At 39.1% G+C, this 20,903-nt stretch overlaps 1 protein-coding gene across 3 annotated transcripts in view; it reads left to right on the top strand.

Annotated features, from left to right (window-relative positions):
• The window catches only part of LOC121901898 (protein unc-13 homolog C-like), a 113,731-nt gene that overhangs the window by 73,628 nt on the left and 19,200 nt on the right, over positions 1 to 20,903 (top strand). For all 3 annotated transcript variants that reach the window (XM_042418998.1, XM_042418990.1, XM_042418981.1), the window contains 5 exons: positions 9,951 to 10,077; positions 13,491 to 13,587; positions 15,943 to 16,086; positions 16,322 to 16,399; positions 18,955 to 19,032. In XM_042418998.1, the coding sequence (XP_042274932.1) occupies positions 9,951 to 10,077; positions 13,491 to 13,587; positions 15,943 to 16,086; positions 16,322 to 16,399; positions 18,955 to 19,032 (524 nt within the window). The remainder of the gene's footprint in view (positions 1 to 9,950; positions 10,078 to 13,490; positions 13,588 to 15,942; positions 16,087 to 16,321; positions 16,400 to 18,954; positions 19,033 to 20,903) is intronic.

The following is a 20,903-nucleotide window of genomic DNA, read 5'->3' as shown; positions in this document are numbered from 1 at the left end:
TTATATAATAGCAAAAACCATTTTACAGTTGAAAATGCACCTCATGGCTAAATGGACCAGCTAACATTTCAGCCTGGTTGTGGTACTGTAATTTACTGCAGTAAAAAAAGTAATGTACATCAGATTGTATATTAAGATACATTAAATGCTTGTGTTTTCACTTAAAAAAGTGTAACTAATGAATTCTCTGTCAAGAATTTGATTTAGCAATCACACACCAACTGATACATGCAATGTAGGCTAACATAATCCATGGCTCATAAAGTCTCAACAGAAAAGTCATTTGTATATTGGCCTGGTTATACTGCCCAAACTGCCAACTAGTAAACATTTAGACTATTTGCTACTTTAATTTAACCACTTACATGACACATACATGTATCTGGCATATGCATAAATGTGTGTCTGTGTGAGAGAAAATGCAAAAACAGACAACATGAATGGTCATATGTAAAGGAAAGCAGTGAAACCGCAGGGGATTTAATTACTCTAATAACGGCTCACTGCTTTCTACAATGATCAGTCACAACACAATTATTCAGCTGGAACACCAGCAATTGATTGTACTCGACTGTACTTCCACAGCAGGTAAGAAAGCTTTGGTCATCTGAGGTTTTTTTTCTCTACCATCATACGACAAGCCCACATTTAATGTTGATGTATGCATGCTCTACACACATGTATCCTGCAGTGTGTATGTGCACATTCCTCCATTTATGCATGTATTCTATGTGCTTTTACACAATGAATGACAATAATGTGATGGAAGAGGCTAGGAATACTGAGCCAGTCAATGTTTCTGCCAGTTTTTCTCATTCAGATGGATGGAAGTAACTCAGAGTGACCTGTTTACATAAGAAGGCACAGAGAACAGGCAAGATGGCTAACAGAGACACCCTGAAGGAGGCAGGCCAGAATGTCCTGCTTTGTAGGCCTGTGTTTCTCTGTGTGTGTCTGTGCATGCAGTGTGTGCAGCCATGTTTGTATGTGCATTTATTCAGCCACACATTTGTGCAAGCATTCAGTTTTACAAGCAAGTAAGAAAGAATGAATGAGAATACAAGAGGAATGTGTGTGTGTGTGTGTGTGTGTGTGTGTGTGTGTGTGTGTGTGTGTGGGTTTGCGTGCATGCGCACATGTGCATGCGCATTACTTAATGAAGTCTTTAATGCATCCTCTGCTTCCTGCTCGGAGGCTTTTGGTGCTGGTGCAGAAATGGATGCTGCTAATTTTAGCATCTCTGTGTGAATCTCTGAATGTGTGAGAGAGAGAGAAAGAGAGCGATAGAGAGAGGTAGGAGGGAAGACCAAAAGAGAGAGGACAAACTAGGAGGCAGAGATGTGAGAGAGTGAATGACTGTGGCTGCAGCTGAACTCACTTCTCCATTTGTTTATTCACTATTACCTACATGAGAAACCCTCAAAGTGCTGTTCTGTAGTTGTAATTGAGTTTTCAGACACCTATTAATCATCATCGTTTTCTGTGACCACTGACAGACAGGTCCATGTGTTATTTACATTCTTGATTTCCCAGAAGCAAAGGTGAAGCCATTACATTGAGAATTCAGAATTCAGACTCAAGTAAACATCAGCCGCCATCTAGTGTGGGGCCAGCTCACCAAACCTCAACGTAAATAAACAGAGGGGATCACTGACTGATAAAAAGGCAGGGGGTATCCTGTCATCTACATTAAAATAGTACCTCAATAACAGGGTTTAAATAAATTGTTTTTCTGTTTTTTGGAAAAAAAAAACAAAACACATTTATTAAGAGACGAAAAAGTAGTGCTACTTCTAGAGTGCAGAATACTTCGATGATGAAGTTCTACAGCACATGCTGTATATCCACTGTATAGCTGTTTAATGGCCATGGTCTTTGGAGCATGTCATTAAAGATCCAATGCTCCAGGCCAGCAGCCCATTAACTCATCTTCAGCCTGTTGGAACAGCTTCACTCCATAGAATATTTTAATTGAATTTCAATTACTGTACCTCAGCAAGTTCGTTTCCACAGAAAGACGCTGTTTACGGGGCTGGGGCATGGCTATAGGTTATGCGTTGCAGTGTGATTTTAATAGTCTGTTCTCCAGCCAGTGATCTCTAATGCCCTTTTTGCAGTTTTGAGCATACAGTTAATCCTGATCTCCTCTCCACTCTGTACCTCAGCAGCTTATGGTTTTATGTTGGCACAGATCAAGTTTATAAAGCACTGAGGTCCTGTTCAAGCCTTGTAGGTGGTGCATTTATGTCATACTAGAGATCTCATAAACACTTAGGAAATTTTCCTCATTACATCTAGTGAATGTGGTCACTCCAGATGAAAAGCATAATCCTCTGGCATTTTGACTTTTCCATTTGTTAGTGATTCACTCTACTGAACCAATGTGGACCTTTACATTATTGAGTCATAAATTTGGCTGTGTCCCAGTGCATTCTATATTTGAGTCGCATCAACAGGAGTTAGTGTCTCTGTGGGCTTTGGTGTTATAGCAAAGCTGTGTCAGTAGGCCCCTGTGATGTAGCTTAGGAGGCTGTTTGACAGAACTGGGTCAGAAGCCAAGATGAAGGAATTATGTCACAAAGAGAAATATACTGGCCATGGCTGCCATTCTGCTTCTCCAGCCTTTTGTCTCAAGCAAATCTGTATAGCCACATGCTCCTATAGATATATTCACTGAATGGTAATTAGAGGATGGGAATGCTGTGGTGAACCGTTGCATTTCATCATAATATCCACGGCATTTAAATCAATGAGGCAGAGAGTGAATGAGTCTCCTGTGAGTTTGTCTGTCCCTGTGGGCTCAGTCAGACAAGATGACATCCTCACCAGGGACCTTGAGCCTACTCCTCCCTCAGGACAGCCCACACTGTTTACCACCAGCAGGGCACAAAGGCACACACACACACACACACACACACACACATACAACGGCGTATACATGCACAGATGCACACACACAAACATACTGAAACACACACATACAGGCACACACAGATATGAGGTACAGTGTGTATAATGACAGCCCATTCAAGCACACTTGATACTTTTGTTTATATATGTGCAGCCAGCTTTTTTGCAAAAACATTGGTGAAGTGGAATATAAATAGGGTGGGTGTGGTGATTAAACATTATCTTCACAGTCAGTCACATTATCTGTGAAACAGCTGTGCCAATCACAATGGCCTGTAACATAAATGTTTCACTAAATAAAGAATTGTATTGCTGTCCAGGAGGTGGATAGGGGCAAGGTGCAAATGTACGGTGCCACAAGCCATTTACATGATTGCATCAACTGAAATTTATGCAGTTTTGAAGACAGACAGAGGTGTAGAAATCAAAAAAGATAAAACATAACTTGTTCCTTGATTCAACAGTATCTAATTCAAGCAAGCCTATTCTAGTTAAAAATACAACAGGCAAACATGTTGGAAAAAGACGATGAAGGTTGCAGCTTTTGCAGCTGGTAAACTGATGTGTAAATGCACAGGGTTGTGAGGCAGTTCAGTGATGATTTTTCATGTGTGTCCAATGCATCCAGGATGTTATTTGCATTTATACCTCATGGTTTGCAATGTGAACCAGTGTGGTTTTTCTGTGACAAATTGGGGTTGGTCCTGCACAACACTTTCTTCAAATTAGAGACTGCAGATGGAGCATTACGTACATATCTGGCCCGCCACCTCAGTCAAATGAATTAAAAGGAAGGTCTTTATATAGTCTACAAGCAATTGTGGATGACAGATGCTGCCATAGACTCCTACTGCCTTACTCCAGTTTTCCAGTCTATAAACTTAAGTATACTTTTGTTGGTCAAAATATGTCCACTAGGTGAGGAATGTGCAGTCATAGTCTTCTTGTAATCACCAAATTATTAGATGAGGAACCTTTCAGTACAACAGCAACAAAAAAAGGACCTGGTCATTGGACGTCAGTGTGCACTGTATTCCCTCAGTCAGTGTATTCTGTGTTCAGTCAGATATCCACAAATTCTAAACACCTCATGTATCCTTTTATCACCTAATTTGAATGCCACTAGTGTATCGTTGTGCCTCTCTTTAAACCTTTGCCTCATTCACACTGTGTAAAGCACAGAAAGTGCCATACAAATGGATAAAGCATATTTCAAGGTAAGTAAAATAACACATTGTAGTTCTTCTTGCTCCAGAATTTGTGATGCTACAAGAATAGCACCCTGCCACATGCATTCATGCATGCACATGCATAGACACACTCAGTATGTTAAATACTTTTTTTATATTTAATGTGTCAATCCATGTGACACCAGGAGGAGGCCTCAGGAGGCTGGATTTGTTTAAACAGCATAAATAAGTATAAATTGATTTACCTTCCACAATGACAGATTGCCCTTTGAAAACATGTGACACCTAAGCTTACGAAATAATTAATTGTCATGGAAGGTATATTGTCATGGAAGTTATATTTTCAATAAATTATAAATTAATCACATTTAAGTTCCACAGCTTGTAATTACATGTTTTAAGAAGGCCTTGACTGTTTGTGTGTTATGTAAAAGAGGAAATATCATTTGTCGCCTACATTTTTAGCTGGAATCCATAGATATAAAACATTTAAACAGTTTTATGAAAAAAAGCAGATAACTCATTCTGAAGTCAGCTTATGTATGTTTTATTGCAGTATTTTAAAACACTGCTCCCATTTCCCTCAGATTCTCTCCTTTATTCAAAGAATCACATCAGGCCCAGTGAATGGGAAATTACATCCTTTTGCTTTAATTCAGAGTGTGCAAAGAGGCACATTTGGTCCTTGTGTGCTTCAGTTTTCTATAGAGAGGATATGAGCTTTATCACTCCTAAACTGCGGAGTTTTGAAAGAAGAAAGCTTTTCAAGAACGCTTTAACTTCTAGCAGATATTTCTGTCTTAATACCGCGCATGTTTTGAGCTTGAAAGAAAAATATCATTGTAGAATGTTTGTCCTGCACAATGAACAGTTTAATTCTTGAAAGTTACAAATATTATGTACTCTGGTGTAAGAATACATTTGTATTCAACAGCAAGTGCATGTTTCTCAATATTTCCCCCACAAGGTGACATTTACTATGCAGAAAATTTTAAGATTGTATTAGCATGTGGTGTTAGGGAATGTTCATGATCTCCAGAGGATGAACATTAGCAATTTTTATGATCTGTCCTCTAAAGCAACTGTAAGAAACGTATATGTTTAATGCCACTAATAATAAGGATCTTAAAGTAGCAAAATTATCAGTCGTTAACATACTGTATACAGGCAGCATAAAAAATACAAAGCCCAACCAAAAAGGCTTTAGACTCAGATTTTTTTTTTAATGCTGTTTCCCCATAGTTTCATTATAGTAAATTAATCTCTATACATAGATTTTTTACACAACTATCCTTGTAAGGACATTTCATGACTTCCATTCATTGTGGACAGCCTAACCCAAACCATAACCTTAACTAGGATCTCAGAAATGATGTTTGGCCTCATTAGGACAGGGCTTTGGTTCTCATGAGGACTACTGGTCCTGACAAGGTCGGTTTTTATACCAGAAAAGGTTCCAATGAGGTAACAAAACTGTGCACGCGCACACACACACACACACACACACACACACACACACACACACACACACACACAGTGCACAAACACACATCTACACATCTAGCAAGCTAGCAGAACCTGGCTGGCAACACCAAACAAAACACCTGCTGACCTCTCCTTTTTGTCTTCCAAATGACCTCCTTCTGCTTACTTTAGGTGACTAGAGTGTGACTGTGAGTGTATGACAGCAAGTATGTGTGTAGACAGAGCTTAGGGCAAAAAGGTTGACAGACTGCAATAGTGTGTGTATTCGCATGCATATGTGTGTCCATCCCGTATGTGTATAAGCGCCCCTGCAGTACCAGCTCAGTTATTAAAGTGGCACTGCCAGAGTGGATCCTTCTGTTCAGATATTACACAGCCTCTACAGCAGGTCCTCTCTAGTAAAACAATATCAACCCAATATTCACAATGTTTAAACCACCTGCTCCTTTATGACACTGGCTGACTAGGTGAACTCAGGTGAAACCTTAAATCCCTCTGCAATTTCACCCATCAAACCACTTCAGCTATGAAGGTTAGGTAGGTGTAGATAAAAGCAGTGATTTTCCAGTGTTGGGTTCAGAAAGAAAGTAACTTTAAGGCATTGTCCCTTTTCATATCATGCAGGATACTGCAAAAACTTTTTTTTAGTCTTCTAGTGTGTCCCCTGGGATTTGTGAAAAGATTTTTGTCAAGATGTCAAAATCTATATGTGCAAGTTTAACAAACTCTACCTAGGGCTTTTATAGGAGAATAAGAGTGGAGAAGATGACTTGGGTAGATAGGCATGCCACTCAACAAAAAATGATATTTCTCATATCACAAGGTGTTAAGAGACAGACCTTGAGAAATTCATTATCGAGAAGAATTTAGGTGACATCTGTGCCATTATTGTGGTGTTTTTGCAATACCTTTCCCACAGACCATTTGTCAGTCAGTGTTGCCAGTACTGTGATTTTCTATTGATGGAGGTTTCGTTTCTGACACTTTGATATATGTTAAGCCATGGTGGCTATGGAAACAAATGCTTACTGTCCTTTCATTGATTATATTTATCTTCACACCCACTATGCATCTGAGACATTTTCTAAGAAGAGACCAACACTGTCAAACCATTTCTTTGAATTTATTACTTATTACTTATATTTATATATATATTTCACTGTAACATTGATTTTAAGTTGATTTAACTCTGAAGTTACGCATAAACACAATGAAATTTTCTGTTAAATACAGTCTAACCTCAGTTTCAAAAGCAGGTTTGAAATGAGCTTCAGTCACAAATATAACAGACTGGGTTGAGTAAAGCACTCAGAATCTTCTCCATGCTAATGAGTAAAATATTGTGCATTGTGTATTTGAATACATTATTCACAGGTAGTGTTAGTATGTTAATTAAACATATGTAAATGTTTTCCTCAGGGCTTAGAGTGAGTGTAGGTTGGCAGGCGGTGCACTATTCATCAGAGTAAGTGTTCGGGTTCTTATCAGGATTAAAGCATGACAGTAGGGGAGCAATGCATTGGATTTAAACATGTCTTTGATGTGTGGATGTATGTGTCCTGTACTAAGTACTGTATGTGTATCTTCATTTCTGCTTTACCATTTAGAAGCACCTGCAGTAAAATAGAAAGAAATTATCACCCTCCTTTAAATACTCTGCTTCTTTAGCCCTGTTTTAGACCTCATATATTGTGTCTAGATACAGTACAGCCAGAATTTGTCTCCATTTAGCTGAGATGGATTGCAGTTCACACCTGATATTAGAATATGTCTCAAATGTGTCTCAAATGAGCAGTTATGATCAGATAGTAGCTCCCCACATTTTATCTGTGGAAAACTGGAATAGCTGCTAAACTGAAAAATTGATATCTGTGCACTGCCACAGAGAAATTATTGCATGGCTATTTGCATAATGAATAAAAAACTAGACAGAAAAACTCAAAATGAGAAAGAAAAGGTTGCACACAAAAGTGAAACAAGACAATGCAGAGTCACAGAGAGTGACTAAGAGAGAGACAGTCAGGCACACACACACACACTAAGGAAGCAGTGGAGTGAGACAGGGAGAGGGAGATCATGGTAACTTGCCTCAGGTTAGGACTGAGACTGGGAGGTTTGTCATGGAATGTACAAACAGCATTTACAAGGTGATTGTCCATTGCAGTTTAGTATGCCTATGTTTTCACACAACACTATAATGTAAGCAAATGCATGACCACTCTGAATGTGATCAGAATGTTTTCTCAACAACCACATCTATGGATAAGGTTTGGTTAAGTTTAGGCAGTTAAAACTACTTGTTACATGTCAGAGAAAGACTGTGAGCATAATTCTGTTAACCCAACATTTACTGTTCGCAGGAGATGGGAGCAGTCTCTGGTGTTTTAAGCGTAGGCACAAACCACCAATCTTTTCATGCTATCAGCATGGCTCAGTGGATGGCAATGTTGGTTGCCTGGTCAGTCTACCAGTTTGGTCTCAACTAGGGCTGCACCTAACGATTTTTTTCATTATCAATTGATCTGTCGTTGATTTTCTCGATCAATTGATGAGCAGTTTGGTCTTTAAAATGTCAGAAATTAGGGAAAGGTCAATCACTGTTTCCCAAAGCCCAAGTTGCAAACTAAAATGTTTTGTCAAGACCAACAGTCCACAACCCAAAGATATTCAGTTTACTGTCATAGAGGACTAAAGAAACAAGAAAATATCTACATTTAAGAAGCTGGAAGCAGAGAATGTTAGCATCTTTTCTTAAAATGTTTTAAAAATTATTATCATCAATAATAGATTAATTGTCTGTCAATCGAGTAATTGATTAATCAATTAATCTTTGCAGCTCTAGTCTAAACTGAAATATCTCAAACTATTTGATGGATTGCCATAAAATTTTGTCCAGAATAATAGAAGTAATTTTCTACTCAGCTGTACTGTTTAGTTCTATTTAGCAGATTTTAGCACACTTACATGCTAAACTAGGATGGTTAACATAATAATAATATAATTATACCTACTAATTATCAGCATGTTAGCACTGTCATTGTGAGCAGGTAGACATTAGAATTTAGCTCAAAGCACCAAGTCCTGTGAATGCAGCCTCTTCACAGAAAGCTGCATTTTTCAGTTCATCTCATGCATATCTGATGGAACAGATATGCTTCTATTTTAATCAATACAGCTTTCTACACCGCTTGCATGTAGGCTCGAGTTTCACTGGCGCTTTACGTTTGATTGTGTGTCGGGCTCTGACTGTGTAGACATTGTTAGTCTTGTTCCGGTGAGGACAGTCTTGAACAAAGCCTTTGCTCTTCCCTTTTGTTAGGGCTTAGTGTTTATTGTATGACATGTTAACTTCCCCACTGGTCCTCATCTATCTTATCTGTGTTGAAATGATGATTTCCTCTATTCTATTTTCATGAAACAACAAATGTTCCCGTGATCCTCTAAGCTGCCATGATATTTCCACCACAACGCTGGTCTCCCTTGTTTTTTTGAATGTCTTCCTCCACCTCGTGGTATTGCCTCATCTACAGGAACATAATAAACACAAATAATTTACCCATCACTGCAGTAGCAAAATAATTTTCTTCTGATTGGTCTTTCTCCCATGGTCTCCTCTCTTTTCGTCTCATATCCCTCTCACTGTTTCTACTTCACTGATTTCTTTTCCCTCATCTCTTCTTTCTTCACTCCCTCTCTTGCACCGTCACCATTCATTGCTCTTCCAGGGGATCCCATGGAAATGTTTAATTGTTCTGAAATGTCTGCAGTGAGCTGGACTAAATGACTCAGCAGCCATGTCAGCTGACACGAAAGTCTAATCCACTTTAGTTTCAGTTTATTTGCAGTCATTCAAGGCCTTTCTTTGTTTTGAAGGGAACTGGACGCATTCACAGGCTGAGTTTTTATTTACTTATTCTTCCATAGCTCAAGGCTGTACAGAATTGAGCTTGTAAGATGTCAGATTAAAAACAACCACTGCTTCCCAGGTCTTTTTTATGCTTATTAAGTTGTTTGCACATTCCTATTATGTGTGCATGTGTGTGTGTGTGTGTGTGTGTGTGTGTGTGTGTGTGTGTGTACTTTTGGATTTCTGGAGGAAATAGCAGTCCAAAGAAACAATGGGTCAGTCTTTCCTTCAGAGCACATTAACTAATTAATTAACACATTTACTGTATTACAGACTGAACATTTGATGCTGAAGTGCTGCTCTACAATTTTTATGCTCTCTGATCAGTCCAGAGGTGTTCCTAGGTGTGAGACTCATAAGTATTACAACTTAGGTTTCTCTGTCTTAGAATTGTGACTCAAGTGGATATACTGTATATGCTAACATGTTTCTTTCTCATGTTTTAATCTGCATTACAGAGCATGACAAGCACCGCCTATGCAAAAGTACTGAATACATGAATCTTCACTTCAAAGTCAAATGGTTCTATAATGAGTACGTCCGTGAGCTGCCAGCCTTCAAGGGTGTTTCACCTGAATATTCTCTGTAAGTGCCCTCTCCTTTCACACGCATGTATTGTACATGTAGAGACACGCAAGCATGCATACATACATGTTATATTACATACACATACTGTAATTGGAACTGGATTGGAGTTGAAACTGCAGAAAAGATGCTTAAAACAAGCAAGGCTACAAGACACTAAGAGGATGATAAGACTGACTGAAACAGAGCAGAGAGAAACATTGCAAAGAAATTGTTCAGTTGCTTCAGGATGAAATTTTATTACAGTTCAGTGTTCATTTCTTACACTAATTATTGCCCATCTTTACCAGCTAAGAAACTGTTGGTGTCAACAAAACAAAATTTTAACAAGACTAAGAGTCTACAGCCATGCTAGTGGCTCTGTTAGGTACCACTTATGCTCAGTGGAATAAGGAAGTAAATGCTAAGAAATCCAAGTTTAGCATGTTACAATCGCATGCTAACATTTGCTAATTAGCACTAAACACAAACTACAGCAGAGGCTGACTGTATGTCATTAGTTTTACAGGTATTTAGTCATAAACCAAAGTATTGTACAAATTGAGACTTTGGCCTGACCCAAAAGGAAAAGTCAGAGGATCACCAAAGTCCATAGGATTCATCCTCTGGGGACCATAAATGTCTCTACAAAATTGCATCACCATCCATTCAGTAGTTGTTGAGATATTTCAGTTTAGATCAAAGTGGTGGACTGACACACAGACCGACACATCCATCTCTAGAGTCATGCTGCTAGCGTGGCTAAAAATCTTAATCATGGAAAGTAAATATTATGAATAAGACAAAAAGGCTCAAAGATAAATCTTTCAGGAATTCTGCAGGAAAGTGCAAATGTTTTTTCAATAAAAAACTTTTTTTTCATACTTTCTTAATATTTTAAAAATTATTTTAAATCAACTTTAAACCATACTTCTGTACCACAAAAACCATAAGGACAAAGATTATGTAATCGTCAACAGTGTGAATATGATGTCTGAGTCATTGTGGCTGGTTAAAGGACCAGTGTGTAGAATTTAGTGGCGTCTAGTAGAACAGATTTTGGCAGAAATGCAATGTAATATTCATAAGTATGTTTTAATTGGTGTATAATCACCTGAAAATCACTGTGTTTTCGTTAGCTTAGATTTGGCCCTTTATATATACATAGGGAGTGGGTCCTCTTCCAGCCTAGAATGGACAAACCAAACACTGGCTCTAGAGAGGGCCATGTGCATTTTTCGCAACTTTCATGGCCACCATAGGTTCTCCTACACGCTTGAAAGGGGAGAGGTTAGGGGAGGGGTATTCAGTTGGTTGCAGTCTGCAACCTCACTGCTAGATGCCACTAAATCTTACACACTGGTCCTTTAAGACTGAATCTATAAACCTGTCATGTTTGGATTATCTGTGATGGCAGTTACAACAAGCCTTTAAACAAGCTGATCATAAATTGTTTTGGATGAGGAGACAAATTTATAGCTTAAAAGCAGGTTTTTGTTCTTCTTTTCACATAATCACTGTTTTCCATTATGCATGCATAATCATGTGCAGCAAAGCAGGAATAGCTGCAATATAAACACATGGAATGCAATGCCCTCTCCCATCCTGCCAGTCTATCAGAGTAATGACTCCCCCTCCCCCTCTCCAACACTGTCACTCAAACACCATCCCTAGCAGGATTGATTCTTCTTGAGACATACACATCATATGAACACACACACACACACACACACACATGCACACACACACACACAGACTTTCTCTCGTCTGCCTCGTCTCTCTTCTCTTTCTCTTTCACCACGCCCACCTTATTTATTGGCTCTTCCTCCTGTAGCAGATGCCCTTAGCCAGAGTACAAAGCCGTTTTGGGGGGACATCCGTTGCTCTGAGGACAAGCTTGGGTATTATATAAAACAAGGAAATGGCAAAATGAAACAGACAGAACAGCATTATTATTCCTCTAACAAATGTACTTCCTCACCCGACTCATCCGTCTTAGCCTGTCCTGTCCTTTGCTGTCCTCTGTCTGAGCCTTGCAGTCTAATCTGTCGACACAAACTGAAACCTGATATCAATGTCTGCATAAATTGGAGCCCTGGCCAAAACCACATTGAAATCTGCTAGGTCTCTTTAGTATACCTTTTTGAATGTAGCGCAATCAATTTTCATTGATCTCCCTTAAATGCATTGGCAGGGATGTTTCTAGGAGTTGATAAGGTCTGGGGCTAAGCTCAGACCATCTGGAGCTGTGGTCAGGGTGTGTGCTGTCAGGGTCAGGGTGTGTGCCAAATTTTTTTGGGTTGTCCCTGCTGTTCTGCCTGGAACACTACTGCCTAAATTTAATTTAATTTACGGCACTGTATGACTACTGCAAACATTACGTCTCATTTGAAATTTAATTTTTAATAGTAATGTTAACACAGTTGTTCTGGACAAAATGGACATCTGCAGGGCAGCTGAGAGTTCTCAAACCTATGGCATCAGTGTTTAATTGCTACTTTTCTATTCTATTCTATTTTTTTGACTGCTTTAATGTTTAGCACTTTGTGTTGTACAAATAAAATAAACCAGCACCCTGATGGCTGTAGGTTGAATTGAAACACTTGTTTATTTGTACATCCATTTAGGGAATATCAGGTGTTTTGACCATCTGGCCATCTCCAAATTGTGTTACCAACTCCCCAAGTATTCTATATCCTTTCATGTCATCTATGCCTACATGACAAAATGCTGTTACTCTACACTAATTAGCTTGTTGACATGTACCAGTAACATTGGCTTAGCCAAGTTCTCTGGCACAAATGTCAGAATGCACCAACAGTAGATATCAAAGATATGTAGTTAGGGTTCGCTTAGCTACATTAGTCAATAAACCAGTGGTTCTCAAATCTAGGGACAGCATAGTCGCTAGTGCTGTGTGAGCCTGGCAGCTGACAGACAGCATGAAGCAGAATCGCACATCGTGCGTCCATATCATGGCGCAGGTGAGGGCATGAGCAAGCACGTGAGGGCTGCAGATGGACTGAACTTGCATACAAGAGGGTGTTACCCAGCCCCGTCCACTCCCTCAGTCTCCACTACATCCACACACAGGCAGCAGCAAGAGTTAGGGGGTTGTCGGGAATTAAATTAATTACACTTCCTGATGATTATAGCTTTTTTTCCTCTGTCAGAAAGATTCAGAGCAAGTAAAAGAAAAATCCTGGCTAAAGCCCCGGAAGCCTGATGTTTACAACGCCGATGTGCATTGGTTTCCCTATGATTTTTAAATGATAAAATGCCCTGGCCTTTGAATCATTTTCTCATAGTAAACCGTGACTCATCTGGTGCTTCAGACAGATGAGATGAACCAAATGCTAGAAATGACTTCAAACAATAATTTGACCCATGCATAATAGAAGGTTTTTGGTTTGTTTTTTGTTTTGTTTTTCTAGGTGGTTCGAACCATTTGTCATTCAATGGCTTGATGAGAACGAGGATGTTGCCATGGATTTCCTCAATGGAGCGCTGGAAAGGGACAAGAAAGATGGAGTGAGCACTACCTTAAATTACTTTTTCAATATAAAACTTTATATTTAATCAGCCAAACAACTAAAGACTGCTTTCTTATTCACAAGGGAAATAAACAAAATTCACCTCTTGAGGAAGAGGATGTAGGGGATAAGGAAATTTCACATAGTCAAAAACATTCCTCGTCTGGAGGCATTGCAAGACAAGAATATGAATGAAATGTAAATTAAAAATGGATAAAAACAGGATCCAGGTATCATTGTATAATTCGTAATTCATTTGTAATTCAAAAACCAAAAAACGGTAAATCTGTTATTTGTTTCACAACAAAAAACAAAAAAACGTTTTTGGTTTCAGAATCTAATAACGTAAAACCAATCAAACCCGGCCCGTTTTTGGTTTTTGCCGATTAGTTTTATCGTTATTCCTTTTTGGACTGAATATTGCACAGGTCTGCGGACATTCAGCCAATTCGTTTTTGCGTTTGACACCAAAAACTGAAGTCACATGGTTTTTTCTTTTTTTCATTTTAAACCAAAGACGAAAAGCGAAATCACGTGATCTATTCCTTTTTTGTTTCCCAACGAAAATCCAGAAAACCAAATTCAAAAGACTGTGCAATTTTGGTTTAGAAATCAAGTATTTTTGTCAGTTTTGTACGATAGCGGAAGCGGCTACATTAGCCTACCCATGATACTCAGTGACCGTTGCTATGGTGAAGACGCCAGTGACAGCCGCACGTGTGTGTAAACGGGATGAAGACGGGGTTATAAAACTGAACTTTACATTTCACATCCCTCATTGAAGCCCTACACTTTCACTTTCGTAATTTTCATCAAACTGGACTTTAGATTAGCATTTTATTCAACCTCCAATGTTACATGATGTAATTATTTATTAATTATTTATGTTTAATTTATTCTCTCATCACCTTTCTTATATTTCATACACTTCCTTTCTTTGTCCATAGCACACATTATTTTCTTTACAGTTCAATGTGCAGTAAAGTACGTTGATCCCGATCGTAACCAATAATCTGCAGTACTACATAATGTTATACTGACTATATGTTAAGGCTGTCGCTGGCGTCTTCACCATAGCAACGGTCACTGAGGATCATGGGTAGGCTAATGTAGCCGCTTCCGCTATCATACAAAACTGACAAAAATACTTGATTTCTAAACCAAAATTGAACGGTCTTTTGAATTTGGTTTTCTGGATTTTTGTTGGGAAACTAAAAAGGAATAGATCACGTGATTTCGTTTTTGGTTTAAAATGAAAAAAAGGAAAAACCCCTGTGACTTCAGTTTTTGGTTTTAAACGTGAAAACGGATTGACTTGATGTCCACAGACCTGCTGGATATTCAATCCAAAAAGGAATAACGATAAAACGAATCGGCAAAAACCAAAAACGGGCCGGGTTTGATTGGTTTTTCGTTATTTGATTCTGACACCAAAAACAGGAAGTAAAACATGATTTCGGGGCAATAAAAGGAACAGAAATATATTAGGCAATAATGAGACAAAATATGTAAAATATTCACAAAACATTTGGCAAAGAAATTGTTGACCCACCTGGTTTGTGTGCATGTGTGTTCATATGTATCTAAATGACAGGATGTACTGTATATTTTTTTGTTATGACACATAATTGCATAGAGAGAAGCACTTACAATTGCTTCTAACAAACGCTGCAAAAGACATTGCATAGGGCTACACTTTTTTTAAAATGTTGATATTTTCAATTGAATCGTAAAACTTTTCAATCAGCACAGTTTGCCCTTTAAAATAGCACAGTTCTGTAAAAACAGGTGAACACTCCACATATTTTATGTGTCCAAGTTAATTTACAAGTCACGTGGAGTACTACACAGCTTGTGAAAACAGTTGTATAATGTTTTTTGTGGTTCTATAGAGGCTTTTTCAAGTCAGAAAATTACTCGAGTCGCATCACTGACAGGTAACAGAAAGCCTGCATTACAAAATGAGGTTGTAAAGTTTATGTGATTAAATATGATTTTTATGTTAATTATGAATAAATGTAGGAATTCATATATGTTAAAGACCTAACTCATATATGTGAAAGACCTAACGTGGCATGTTATTAGGGCAGTATACCTCAGCTAACAGTACACCTACTGTTCCTCATCAGCATTAGGTGGTCTAGATTCCTGCTCTGTGAGCAATGTACTGTAGTTACAGAGTAATTGTTACATTAATTGACTATTCTCAACACTGTTCTAAAGAATATTATGCTTTTACAATGTGCCTAAAGATCTAAGATTTTACATCTGTTTCTCTCTTTTCCTTCTCTCAACCCCTGCATCACTCTCTCTACACTTATGCCTCTCTCTCCAACTATCTTTCCTGCTACAGTTCCAGCAGACCTCAGAGCACGCCCTATTTTCCTGTTCAGTGGTGGATGTGTTCACTCAACTAAACCAGAGTTTTGAGATTATCAAGAAGCTAGAGTGTCCAAACCCACAGGCTCTGGCTCACTTCATGTGTCGCTTTGCGAAGGTCAGGCTCTTTGGAAAGGCCTTCAAAGAAACCTGAATACTCCTGTAGGGAGTAATAACTCACAGTTAAAGACTATAACATTGATCTAAGAAGACTCTTTGACGTGTTTATTCTGTTTTATATCATCTCTTTATTGGGTTGTGACTGCTGAAAGTTTCTCAGTATGTTCCAGTGCTTCAATAATAGAACAGCAAACATATTATAATTATAATATTGTCCCTCTCCCTCCCTGCAGACTATCAACAAGGTTCTTCTGCAATATGCTGCAATCATATCCAAGGACTTTCCTTTGTATTTGAGTAAGGAGAATGTGGTAAGTGCCCCCTCAAAGTCTGAAAATGTTAACAGAAAGGGATACCTTGAGTTGAGTTTTTTTCTGGGTACAAATGCAGATGATGGTGTTTCCATGATGACTGTCTCTAACAGCAGTTGGCATGGAGACTATGTGGCAAACGTTAAAGATAGCAGCCCAGTCTGTTCTATGCTGAGCTCTGCTGTGTCTTCTGTAATGCACTTAACAAATTGTCTCTATTAACCCAGATTCAATTATTCATCTCGCAGCCCATAGCTGATTGGGTAAAGTCATTGGTATTTTCTGGGCTCTCTGTCCATTGTTTAATGTGACGGATGGCTAAACACAGAGCCCTCTGAGTGGCCTAATTATCCACACTGGTCTTTGAAGTCGAAGTGAAAGATAACACACAGGGTACTAGCAGAAGAGGCAGATGTTTCTTTACAGTTCTGACAACTCATTACAATTGTTCCAGAGAAAACATGAAATGTCTCCTTGAGACAGGAGTGACAGATGATGGAAAAAAGGAAATAAAGAGGCAGATGGAGTTATACAGTAGCAGGGTTACATCAAATTGAAGCTAATCTCTATAATATTATTTTTTTAATCATTTAGTACCAGATATTGTGTGAGGTATTGTGACACGTCCACACTCCCCTCCCCTCTTTGGTCTGTCTGTAAACAAAGCGCTGACTCGATGAATGCATTTCTTGACATTGCTAATATTTGTGGTGAAAACCTTTTAGTTTACCATCACCCTATACAAACAGTATTTTCCCTCTGAATTCTAAATCAATCAGTAGATACTAGGGGTGTAACAGTACTTCGTCCCAAACCGCCATGGTACGGATGTTATGGTTCAGTGCATGTAGTCGTATGAAGAATAAGGCTTGTGACCCAAACATTTACAAATAGTTTAATAATCCATTTATTCCAACGTGCGGAACAATAATTCTAGAGAGCAAGTTACACCCAGAATGTTTTGGCAGTGCACCACTTAGCTGTAGCATGCTCATTGGTGTATGCTAGCCAAGGTAGCCTGGTTGCCCTGGTTACGCTGCCTTCAGGATGACAAACTAGAGACCCATAACACTGACCAAGTGCAACACTATTCTTAAAATATGCTCTGTTATCTCCATAGTGAAACAATACCGTGTCTCCCCTCCCCCCTCCCCTCTCTGTGACGGTCAGCTTTTCTTTCTGTCTTTGAGTGAAGCCGTTTAGAACGATAAACACATTTGATTTCTGACGTGGTCAGACAGCATGTCGTAAGAACCAGTTCTGAGTGAGGAAAATGTAATCAAAAAGTCTTAAAGTTTGGTTCCTCTGACCGATATATTATTATATATGACATCATTAGATTAGTAATACTGAAGCATCAGTGTGTAAGCAGCGTGTTACTGTTGTAGCTGCTGGAAGTGGAGCTAGTTTCAACTACTATATGTACAGTTAGACTATTAATCAGCATAAGACAGCTGTCAGCAGGTGTCCTGACTTCTTGCAAGAAACAGAAATGTTGTTTTCTTTTTCCACTGCAGCAACTAAACTGTTTCAGTAATAGTTATGACCAATTTATTGATCCATTGTTGGATGTTTACATTTTTCAAAATAAAGGACCAAAATATCATTTTCTACCCTTCTTTTTTTTCTGCTGTACTGAAATTGTACTGAACTGTGTCACCAAAATCGAGGTATATACCGAACTGTGAATTTTTTGTACCGTTATACCTCTAGTAGATACACATCATTTCACCAAAGTGAAAAAAGCAGCCTTTAACGGATAGATTGTGATATATTCAATCCGTGTGTTCAGTCCCCTATTCTATATTTTTCAACCTCTCTCAAGCTAGAAACATGTAACGGAGAGAAATCTCTATTGCTTTTATTTAGATTTGGAATATCTAATCACTCCCATACAAATATGCTCATAAATCTAGTTGAGAGCAAGCCATTATGTGCTGCCGCAGAGACACTATAGGCTGCTTTGTAGACTGAAAGACACCAATCATCTTTCTCCTGTGGGGCACAGAGTTATCATGTTAGTGCTATCCATTACCACCATCATAATTTTTAGGGTGTTGTAATTTTGTCAGTTCTTTTTTGAGCAGATAATGTACATAATATGTGACTGACTGAAAACTAGGAAGAATTACTCACAGTCTCCATAAAAAGCAGTGTGATTAATGTCTGTCATCTGTTAAACTTGTTGTGGAGCTGAGAATCGATAACGCCTGACATATTCAGTGCAGACATTTCTCTCCCCGTTGTATTATGTACTGCGTTTCCCTGCTGACTGTCAATGTCGTGCAGAAACCTTGCATCTTTGTATAGATGATCTGTCAGGAAATCAAAACTGATGGATTTAACTGTTGTTACCCTTGTGATTTTTCTGATGTTTTTGAATGTGTTTCCAATTATACGGGCTTGTGTCAAGCTCACAAACTGTTACAGTATAGTGCCAATAGCTGTTAAAAAAAGGAAATTTAATACACTAGGTTTTTGAGGGATGTCAAAACCATATATATATAATATAAAACACATAATATATAATACATCTCATTCTTGTACTTTTACAGCCCTGCATCCTTCTCAACAACATTCAGCAGCTCCGTGTCCAACTGGAGAAGATGTTCGAGTCTATGGGTGGCAAACAGGTCTGTGCCTAGCTGAGTGCATCTGTCTGCTATGTCTGTGTCCAGTTTTGAGGCAATTCATTTTCAATTCTAATTTTGAAATTTCAGCCCTGTATAAACTATTAGAATGCAATTCTCCATTTATCCATGCAGAGAAATTCTCTTTACATCTGTGTCCTTCCACTGGAAGGTCAAACCACAAGGTTAGCTACAATACAATGTCCCCCAGCAGGTCTTGTAGGGATTTACTGTCTTGCTCAAGGACACTTCAGCAAAATTGATACCAGTTACATATATATGGAGGTACATATATATGAAGGCTTAAACCAACATCCTCAGATCAGCACTCTGCCGAGAAATAAATGCTGTGTCATGATTATGTAAATAATCATTTCAGATTACATTTATTTGAAGTGAAAGTGAATTGACCCCATCGGTGTTGTGCTGTAATCCGTCCCTCAGTTCTGTGCGTAACCGTCTTATAGACTAATCTGACATGTAGTCCAGTTTGCTAATATCACATTTCTGACTACTACCTCTACTAGTGTTCTTACCCCATTACTGTTTCCTCGTCTCTAATCCCCTTTGTGTATAACATATGTTGCCTTAACATTTTTGTAAATATTGAGTTAAACCTATAAATCTGTGTGCTGGGTTTGAAACACCATTGAATATTTTCCCTGTCGACCTGTCAGTCTGTCAGTCTAACCTGAGAAGCAGCCGCCTCGGCTTCTTATGACTTACACGCATGTTTCTCTCCAGTATCTAACGCCTGTCTTGCCTTGCGTTTTGTCTCCTGTCGTTGTGTCTTCTGTTTCCCCCCATTTCCTTTTTGTGCTCTCTCTCTCTGTCTCCAGGAGGAGGGGGTTGTGTCCTTCTGTAAGGTGTGTGCAATAGGACTCGTCAACACCCCTTCCCACCATTTACCAAATGATACGAAAAAGCACGCCCCCTCCCCCCTGTGTCTCCCCACCACCCCTCACACTCCTACGCTTCTCACCCCACCCCCAACCCTTCCAGCAGCATGTGCCACAGAGCATACGGAATCTGAATTACCCATCACCGCTCTAGACAGGCTGCTGAAGCTCACCATCCCCACATTCTGGGGATAGTGGCTCAACCCACCAGACCCCATCTTTATTTTTAGCTTGCTTTTTTTCTGTCCACCACTTCTCTGTCCATGGCTAATTTAGAAGTGTGATATTTATTTTAGTTTGTTTAGTCCCCCTCCCCCTTTTTTTTTCCTGGCGTAAAGAGTGGAGTCAGAGACTCACCTAGTCGCTGGCAGTGGTTTTGATTATCTCTATCCATTCCCCAGGCTGCAGCCACAAAATGCTTCAGAAAGTATTTTTCGGACCATGTTTAATGAGCTTCTCAAACACTTACAAATCTCTCCAGCTCTGCCCTCAGCTGAGGTGGTGCTACCTCTTCACAAACCTTTTTCTCATGTGAACTCTGGACAATGTCCGGAGAATCAAGCCTGGACATTGTCTAGAGTTGCCCTTTCACACATACACAGCAGGAGATTGTCCGTGTCAGATGTGTTCTGACCTACTGGAAATACTCCATTTGATTTAGGCACGGGGTGGCGCCTGGGTAGAGTGTGCAGGAGGCAGGACATGATGCAAAAAGTATGCTGCGGTTGTAATTTGGTGTTTTTAAGCTTTTAACCGGAAATAAAACTGCTTTTATTTTCTGAGAAATCACAGGAAGTCTCCCATTAGTCCTAGCTTCGCAGCGGACTGTTCAGGCCCAGTCAAAAAAATGCAGTTTAGCTGGCCTGCTGCGTTTATCCAGTGCCAGCTGCATGATAGAAACATCGTCAACACGCCTACTCGCTCGCTGTGAATTCTCTGGAAAATTACCTGTTGTATTAACACAAGGGGTCAATC

Source organism: Thunnus maccoyii, chromosome 1, assembly GCF_910596095.1.
Source record: "Thunnus maccoyii chromosome 1, fThuMac1.1, whole genome shotgun sequence".
In the NCBI taxonomy this organism is placed as follows: Eukaryota; Metazoa; Chordata; class Actinopteri; order Scombriformes; family Scombridae; genus Thunnus; species Thunnus maccoyii.
The sequence above is the reverse complement of the archived record's forward strand: the minus strand, read 5'-3'. Positions and strand labels throughout refer to the sequence as shown.